The 9,265-nt window shown below is 38.7% G+C and overlaps 1 protein-coding gene across 2 annotated transcripts in view; it reads right to left on the bottom strand.

Moving 5' to 3' along the window:
- Positions 1–54: 54 nt before the first annotated feature.
- The window catches only part of sumo2a (small ubiquitin like modifier 2a), a 13,637-nt gene continuing 4,426 nt past the window's right edge, over positions 55–9,265 (bottom strand). The window contains exons 1-4 of one of the 2 annotated variants that reach the window (XM_028599964.1): positions 4,864–5,004; positions 3,810–3,941; positions 2,944–3,015; positions 231–721 (exon numbers count right to left, since the gene is read on the bottom strand). In XM_028599964.1, coding sequence (XP_028455765.1) covers positions 656–721; positions 2,944–3,015; positions 3,810–3,941; positions 4,864–4,884 — 291 coding nt within the window. In that variant the 5' untranslated portion in view covers positions 4,885–5,004 and the 3' untranslated portion in view covers positions 231–655. Of the gene's footprint in view, positions 722–2,943; positions 3,016–3,809; positions 3,942–4,863; positions 5,005–9,265 lie in introns of those variants that run through there. The other variant, XM_028599955.1, reaches the window with a different exon arrangement.

The raw sequence follows: 9,265 nt of genomic DNA, 5'->3' as shown, positions 1-9,265 counted from the left end.
ATAAAGTATCGAAATGGCATGCAGTCTTGATTTGATGTTGACCCCTAAATCATGTTTTCATCGTGAGCTACGGTTTATTTCAATCTCATTCAAAAATGCATAATGTAGAACGGATACCATTTTAAAAAAAATAAAAAAAACTCTAGTGCTGATGATACAGTAGCTGTTGATATGTGTACTAGTTAAAATAAACTTAGTACTCATAAAAACAAACTGGGACGTGTTTAAAAAAAAAAAAAAAAAAAAAAAAAAAGACTCAATTTATTCCAATAACACATTTTCATAACAGATGTGAATTTAAAATGCCGGCTTACTGAACAACAAAATTCCATCTGAATCAAAACCTCAAAGACATACGTATAAAAACAAAACAAGACCAAAAAGTTCTCTAAAACCTCCAGAAAAAAAAAAGCAAGATTTAAATTTCTTCAGCACATTAGACTCACTGCAGCTTACACTGTGCAGTTCGGACATGTTGAGATACAAATGACTGTGTGATTAAATCTATCTACATCAACTGTGCCGCCGCCTGAGCCTTTTGTAAAAGTATTCCACTGGATGGTATCAACACTGGTCATGAACATTTGAAGACTGGGGACAACAAAGATGTTCAGGGATGAAAAAGGGAGGTAGGGATGTCCGTAGGAAACAGTCTTTAAAGAGAAGAACCTCCGGTTTGCTGTTGGAACACGTCAATCGTATCTTCATCCTCCATTTCTAGCTGTAAGAAAAGTTCAAACATAAGTTGATGTGATGGCAGGGATAGGTCTTTACTGTGAAGCCAAGCCACTTATTAGGAGTGTTGACAATACCAGTAAGGTCAGCTAATGCATCTAAAAGCTTTCACCAGGAAGTTAGTTTGAATCATGGACAGCAATCAACATCTTCCAAAGCCCCATTACAGAAAGTAGGTCAGAATACGGACAGCGTGGGGTCATAAGGTTGCCTGAGTAAGGTACAGAAGCTTAGTGGAGTTTTGCTTAACTGGAGACCTTTATGTACTTGCTACGGACATAAAGAGGCAGTGCAGCTACAGCATGGACTAATCTGTTCACAGCTGCTCAGTGCCGTTTGAAAAGTCTGTGCTTCATCTGTATAAAATACCAGAGCTGTAACTAGAGAGGCACTGATTGATTAGCCGGTGACCGGAATCAGTCAGTTCTATGCCGGTGAAATTTACACACGCCACACAATGGTTCACGTTGCACAAAGTGGCAAACATTAAACCCAACTATTGTCACAATTTTTGCGACTTAGACAATCTGTCCATACTGTGTACTTCTTTGCATTCTGCACCAAACACTAGGGGTGGTACGGTTCATGAAAAGACATCCAAACCGCTCGGTTCACTTGTGTCGGTTCGGAGCGTGTGTGCGTGCACAGTTTGTCAGTACACTGTTAATGTGCACTAACCACTTACTGCCGTAGTGCCCACTTTCCACACATATGTTCACAATACAATTTCATATTGATAGGCCATGCAGTTGCTGAATCTATCTTCATTTCAGATCGACAAAGGTTAGTTTAAAAGATTCGTCAGATTTTGAGAGGCACCGAGCTGAACGCTCCTCAAGTGGAGTGTGGTGCTGCTGCAGGTCAAATGCAGAAATGTCAAGTGGGAGAGAGGCTGCCCGGAGTTGGAGGATGTGCCAGCGTCATTTATAGTCTGGTGTGTGGGAACATTTGGGATTTCATGTTACCTATGATGAAATAAAACAATATATAAAACTGCCACTGTGTGCATGTATTGTGCAACATGCATTCAATATGCTAATTTCAGCTAGATAGATAGATAGCATTAGGGCTGGGCGATATGGTTGAAAACTGTATCACGATATAAGTTTTTCCTATCGGTCGATATCGATAATTGATATTTTTTATGACCTATTTAAAATAAGGACCAGGAGAAAAATATATTAAATTTAAACATTTTTATTTTAAACTTAACCCTGCTCTGATTATAATCCCCTCAGTTATAAAAGCAGAAATGTCAACACAACCATGGAAAACACTCAAATAATCAAAATGTAAACAGGTCTAAAATCACAATGAACACTTAACAATTATCTCTTAACATTAAGGTGCAAAATTAAAGAATAAGTAAGAAATGCTTAATAAAGTGTCATAAAATAGTGCAAAGTGTTAGCTAAATATAAGAAACCTGAGAAGGAACTATTTTCTGCAGGTTTAGTGCTAGGTTGGTAACCTGGACAGTGCTCAGCATGTCTGCCTCCGTTATTTCTTTGTAGCGTTTAGTAAGGCGCTGATGCGGAGTACCTCTCCATGGTGGTCTGCTGCTTGTGCCGTGTTGCAGCTACAAATGTTGTTGGACGTTGATGGCGAATACGGCTGTGCTCGAAAGTGTGAGCGCGGCTAAAGTGGTAAAACAAGTTTATGGTATTACCAGTGTTGGTCTGACGACATTGGTCTGACTACGGTCAGACTTATAAAATCCCCAAAACTGCCATACTGACTTTTCCTGTTTTATCAACGATTTCCTCGCTGTTATTGAAGAACACGAGACAGCGATGTGGCGCAACCAAACATGATACTGTTACATGATTGGCTGTTAGAGTGTCACTCCCTACGTTGCCAGAGAGTGAGGGACTTTGTTCATGCAACCAAACTTGATTCACAACCTCTGGTTTCTTCTGATTAAGAAAAACAAGTTATCGAACGTTTTATCGACCGCATTTTCTATTGATATTGATTATGTGTCTATCGCGATACATATCATTATCGTTTTATCGCCCAGCCCTAGATAGCATATGCTGAAACATATTCTGGAGTGTTAAAGATTAAAAGAAAAAAAAACAACAAGAACCATACAGAACCAAAAACTGACCCTAAAATCGTGAAAACGTACCACCCCTACTAAACACATTCAGCCTCCTTTCTCTTATACTAAACAGCTATTTCGTATACAAGAGGGTGAAGCCTTACCTGCGAGGGTGTGTCCGTTTCATTGATGGGCTGACCATCAAATCGAAATCGTATTTGCCTCATTGACAGCCCCTACGTGGAGAGACCGAAATATCAGGTTTTAAATATTGAAAAGAAAAATGATGGGGCATCCTCGTGACCTAGGCGTTAAGGTGCAAACTGCAACAAAAAATTAAAAGCTGCACAGCTGTCATGTCTAAGGTGATGTTTGTAAAGAGTCCACTGGACAATATTCTGTACTATGCATATTTAATACTCCGTCACCTCCAACTGTGCAATATGACATCTATTCTTCCGCACTTTACTCATTTACACACACACACACACACACACACACACACACACACACACACACACACGTGTTTGTATTATTACAACTCATATTTTTTGTATTTCTTATACTTTACGTATATTTTTTCTTCTATGTCTACTTAATGTGTATTTGTGTTATTCTGATGTGTGTACATTTTTTTGAGCTGCTGTAGCACAGGGATTTCCCCAGTGTAGGATTAATAAAGTATCTAATCTTGCTTTCTTGTAACCACTAACAAGTTTATTTGACAAATAGTTAAAAATTAGCAAGCTTGGCAAGATTTTGCTTAACCAGGAGTGTCATGTAAATAACAGACATTATTTAAATTGTTATTTCAGACACAAATGTGTGTCATAATAAACTGACTGAATTTGATGACAGCATGGTCCATTTAATGATTGTCATGCAATTATATTTCATGAAAATTATGGTATATTCCTCATTTGGCTAGAACACCCAGGATTCACCAGCTGTCTCCAGTTTGAGAACCACCTTTCAGGCTACCAGCAATGCAATGAACCCAAAGGGGATTTATTTTGAGTAGCACTCCCACCTGTCGTTCACAATAAGCTTTCATCAGTTTGCTGAGAGGAGTGTGCCTTTTAATCTTGAATTGCACCACTGAGCCATCCTGCCCAGCCACCTTCAGGTTGATGTGCTCATTGTTCTCAGTCTTCACTCCCTCCTGAAAGAGAGACAAACAGATGTTTGCAGAAAGTAAAGTTGAGCTTCAGCTTCCAGCTGTGTAATGCATTGCCCTTCGTACCACGAAACCACTTTCGCCCGGGTCAGACATAATATAACGTTGATGTACAGTATGTACTTCAATGACAAGTCTAAAGTATAGCTAAATAAACTAATGGACACTACGCTGTGAATTTCGTTTTTTTACCCGCGTTACATCTGTCTGACAATTGCAACTGGTGAGCACAGATCGGAGGACTGGTGGTTAACGTACTGATCGCTAAAGGAGTAACAACAACTTCACTGTTAGCATTTAGCAAGTCAATGGCCTACAATGTATTAATGCTCAACGGCCTAACGTTAGTCAGAATGTGAATTACAACTTGCACGCATCAACAATCCCTCTTATCCCGAGACACTTGAAGGTGTGCTGGTGATGTGCATGCTTATTTCATATGAGATCCGTTAACAGCTAACAAGTAACGTTAGTGCTCAAACAATTAATTTGGGCCTGTTGTAACGTTACACTTCCATCGGCAGGTTAACCGTTACTCACTTTTCTTCGGTTTTTGCTAACGTTACCTGGACTTGCAATAACCATATCGCAACGTGTTACTCACACTCTGTAAAACGGACAGTGGCATTTAAGGTGTTGATTCAGTTTATTTTAAAAAGACCAGCAATTATCTAAATCTCAGGCACATTAGCTACGTTAGCTTATTATGCTAACTAAGCCCGCTTGCTTGCTAGCTAGCTAGCTAGCTAGCTAGCTACCTAGCACGTTAGCTTTCTTTGTAATTATGCGACCGTTGACAAATTAGTCTCACAGGCGGCTTTTTAGTGCCATTTGTATTCTCGCGCATTAATAAGGTACACTATATATTTATATAAAACTCATACAGCGTACAAATTCCGCTCCTCACCTTGGATTTTTCGTCTGCCATGGCTGCTGCTGCGTCTGTGTGCGCCTGTTCTGCTGCGGCTGCGCTGTCTGTCTGGCGCGCAACTTTGCGTGGGCTGGCCTCATGGATGTATTGGCTGGGCTGTAGTGCACGGTCTATATCCATGAGAGCACACAGCTGCGCCAAATCAACTGCGCGCTCTTAAAATGTAGCTAATGTCCCAGTACTACCAACGATTTGAAGACACAGATTTCTTTAAAACATCTGCAAGTTGATACAAGTATCTGACAGTGTATCGTATGTCAAAAGCTTTTTGAAATCTAAGAATAAAATAAGGTGTTCATCATCTAGAAAGTCTTTGTATTCAATCATATCTAAAACTAGGCGAATGTTATTGGCTATGTGACGATTTTTCATGAAACCAGATTGGCATTCATCAATTAAAGTGTGTAATTTAGATTTGAGACGTTTTGCTAAGATAGATGCTAGAATCTTATAGTCATTTAGCAATGTAATGGGACGCCAATTTTCAATTAATAGAGGGTCTTTGTGAGGTTTTGGGATAAGTGTTGCCTCAGAGAAGGAGGAAGCACCCCTCTGTCAAGAGATTCTTTGAAGACAGCTAATTAGAAATGTATCTAGTGACTCAGATTAGCTTATTTAGCTATAACACTCACTGCTTATGTTTTTACTAAGCTTGAAATTATTCATTCTTCATTACAGTCACTGTTTGTACTTCCCAGTTTATTTTTTTGATCGTTTGGGAAAAGCTAGCTAATGGTAACCGTGGTAAAGTTGGTTTTATATTGGACGTTGGATATTCGACACATTTAAAAAAATCTATTATGCAGCTTGCCCTTTCAACCTATTCATGTCAAACCACTTGTGATGAACTCAGCTAACCCCCCTACACATTGCACAAAGCTTCTTTTTTCAAAAAACCCATCCTTTAATTTACTTAATATTTTTTAATATTAAAAAATGCCATAAATCTATTATGTGGCCTGTCCTTTTGACCTATTCAGGTCAAAGCACTTTTGATGAACTCCGCTAACCCCCCTTAACATTGCACAAAGCTTTTTTTTTTTTTCAAAAACCCATCCTTTAATTTTTTTTAAATATTTTTTTAATATTAAAAAATGCTTTAAATCTATTATGCAGCCTGACCTTTTGACCTATTCATTTCAAACCACTTGTTGAACTCAGCTAACCCCCTACACATTGCACAAAGCTTATTTATTCAAAAATCCCATCCTTTGATTTTTTGAAATATTTTTTAATATTAAAAATATAGATTTAAAGCATTTCTTTACATTAAAAATAGGGATGTCAAAATAACGCGTTAATTTCGATTAATTAATCTGAGAAAAAATAACGCGTTAAAAAAAATAACGCAGATATAATTGGGTATCGTCTGCGTAACAGTGATAGTTAATTGAGTGTTTCCTAATAATATTACCTAGAGGAAGCATATATAAAGGAAAATAGAATTGGTCCAAGCACTGAGCCTTGAGGAACGCCATGGCTAACTTTAGCGTGCTTGGAGGGTTTATCATTAACATTAACAAATTGGGATCGTTCAGAGAAATAGGACTTAAACCAGCTTAGTGCGATTCCTTTAATGCCAACTAAGTGTTCCAGTCTCTGTAACAGGATGGTATGGTTAATAGTGTCAAATGCAGCACTAAGATCTAGTAGAACAAGAATGGAGACAAATCCTTTGTCTGCAGCAATTAGAAGGTCGTTAGTAATTTTCACCAGTGCCGTCTCCGTGCTATGATTCTTTCTAAATCCTGATTGAAAATCATCAAATAAACTGTTGCTATGTAGAAAATCACATAACTGATTAGCAACCACCTTCTCAAGGATCTTGGATAGAAAGGGAAGGTTAGATATAGGTCTATAGTTTGCTAAGACCTCAGGATCTAGGGTGGGTTTTTTCAGAAGAGGTTTTATCACAGCAATTTTAAATGACTGCGGTACATAACCTGTTAGTAAGGACATATTGATCATATCTAGTAATGAAGTGTTTACCACGGGTAACGCTTCTTTGAGTAGCCTCGTTGGGATGGGGTCTAAGAGACAGGTAGACGGCTTAGCTGAGGATATCTTTAACATTAATTGTTGAAGGTCTATAGGATAAAAGCAGTCTAAGTATATGTCGGGACTCATCGTTCTTTCTAGCGGTCCTGCATTTAAAGATGAACCGTTAGAAGTTGAGGGCAAAAGATGATGAATTTTATCTCTAATGGTTATAATTTTATCATTAAAGAAGCTCATGAAGTCATTACTACTCAGAGCTAGAGGAATAGATTGCTCAGTTGAGCTGTGACTGTCAGCCTGGCTACAGTGCTGAAAAGAAACCTTGGGTTGTTCTTGTTTTCTTCTATTAATGATGAGTAATAGTCTGATCTGGCTTTTCTTAGGGCCTTCCTATAGGTTTTGAGACTTTGCCATTCCAAAACGGGATTCTTCCACTTTGGTGGAGCGCCACTTACTTTCGAGGTTTCGTGAGATTTGTTTTAATTTGCGAGTTTGGGAGTTATACCAAGGAGCTATTTTCCTTTGCTTTATCATCTTCTTTATGAGAGGAGCGACAGAATCTAAGGTCGTCCGTAGGCAAGTCGTAGCACTGTCTACAAATGTATCAATTTGAGAGGGACTGAGGTTAACATAGAGGTCCTCTGTTATGTTAAGGCACGACATAGACTGGAATGCTGTAGGAATACTTTCCTTAAATTTAGCTATAGCACTGTCAGATAGGCATCTAGTGTAGAAGCTGCTATCTGGTTTAGTATGGTCAGGTAGCAAGAATTCAAAAGTAATTAAAAAATGATCTGATAATACCAGATTCTGCGGAAATATTAAATCCTCAATTTCAATACCATATGCCAGCACAAGGTCGAGGGTGTGGTTAAAACAGTGCGTCGCCTTGTGCACACTCTGACTGAAACCGATTGAATCCAGTAATGAGTTGAAAGCAGTAGTAAGGCTATTGCTGTCAACGTCCACATGGATATTAAAATCACCTACAATAAGTACTTTGTCTGATTTAAGGACTACACATGATAAAAACTCTGAGAATTCAGATAAAAATTCAGAATACGGACCTGGAGCTCGGTAGACCACAACAAATATAATTGGCTGTTCTGATTTCCGTGTTGGATGTTGAAGATTAAGAACAAGGCTTTCGAAAGAGTTATAATTTAGTTTGGGTTTTGGGTTAATTAACAGGCTCGAATCAAATATGGCTGCAACTCCCCCTCCTCGGCCTGAGCCTCTAGGAATTTGAGTGTTAATATGACTGGGAGGGGTGGCTTCATTTAGACTAACATATTCTTCATGGCCAGCCAGGTTTCAGTAAGACAGAATAGATCAATTTGATTATCAGATATCAATTATTTACTAGTACTGCTTTAGAAGACAAAGATCTGATATTTAGTAATCCACATCTAATTTTCCCATCCTTTTCTATCATTGCAGTGGTAGTTTTAATTCCAATTAGGTTGTTAAGTATGGCCCCTCTATTCACCACTTTGTGTGGTCTGTTGTTGATTATAATTGGAATAGTACTAGTACTACATGTTACTGGAATAGTACTAGTACTACACGTTACTGGACTAATACTAGTACTACATGTTATCCTACAGAAAACATTTTCAGATTCATCCACTTGTATAGTGCTATCAGGATCAATACCTGGGGGACATGAATCTGTGATATTTTCAACATGATGTCAATTCTTGCCTTCTGTCAGTGTGGTCGTTATGTTGTCAGATAGCAGCCTGGCTCCGTGTCGGTTTGGGTGGAGACCATCACGCTTCAGCAGGTTGGGCATCTCCCAGAACAAGTTGAAGTTGTCGACATAGGGAATGCCCAGGGAAGTGCAGAGTGGTTCCAGCCAGGTGTGGAGCCAGAACAGTCTGGACCATCTCTACGTGTGCATTTCTGTCTGACCCAGTTGGTGGTCACTGAGCCTGTATTTAGTATGGATGGTAACTGCACCTTTTTAACTTCACTAGCAACGTTAAATGAAAGCTAATATGTACGAGTAGTTTCCCATGTAAGAAGTATAACGTTCTGTAACATTAGCTACATTATAGCATTCATAATAAACTGATCATAATATAATTACTTATGTGGTAATTTGCATAAATAGCACAACAGATCTAAACATTGGGTATAGCCAGGTGAAAATGTCTTGTTGACATAGAACAGTAAAAGACTTAATGTAAAGGTCTGAATGGAACCTATTTAGGCTACCCATGAGCATTAATACATAGAGGCAGGAAGAAGTGCTTTAAACCAGTATTGATTGAGTGTATTAAACCAGTATTATTATTGCAGAGATGGGGTTTGGGGCTGAGTCAGTGGGACTGTTTCTGGGGGATGAGTCTGAGGGAAGAACAAGGGTAAGGAGAAT

The sequence above is a fragment of the Perca flavescens genome, chromosome 2, assembly GCF_004354835.1.
Source record: "Perca flavescens isolate YP-PL-M2 chromosome 2, PFLA_1.0, whole genome shotgun sequence".
In the NCBI taxonomy this organism is placed as follows: domain Eukaryota; kingdom Metazoa; phylum Chordata; class Actinopteri; order Perciformes; family Percidae; genus Perca; species Perca flavescens.
This window is presented reverse-complemented; position numbering and strand designations above follow the sequence as displayed.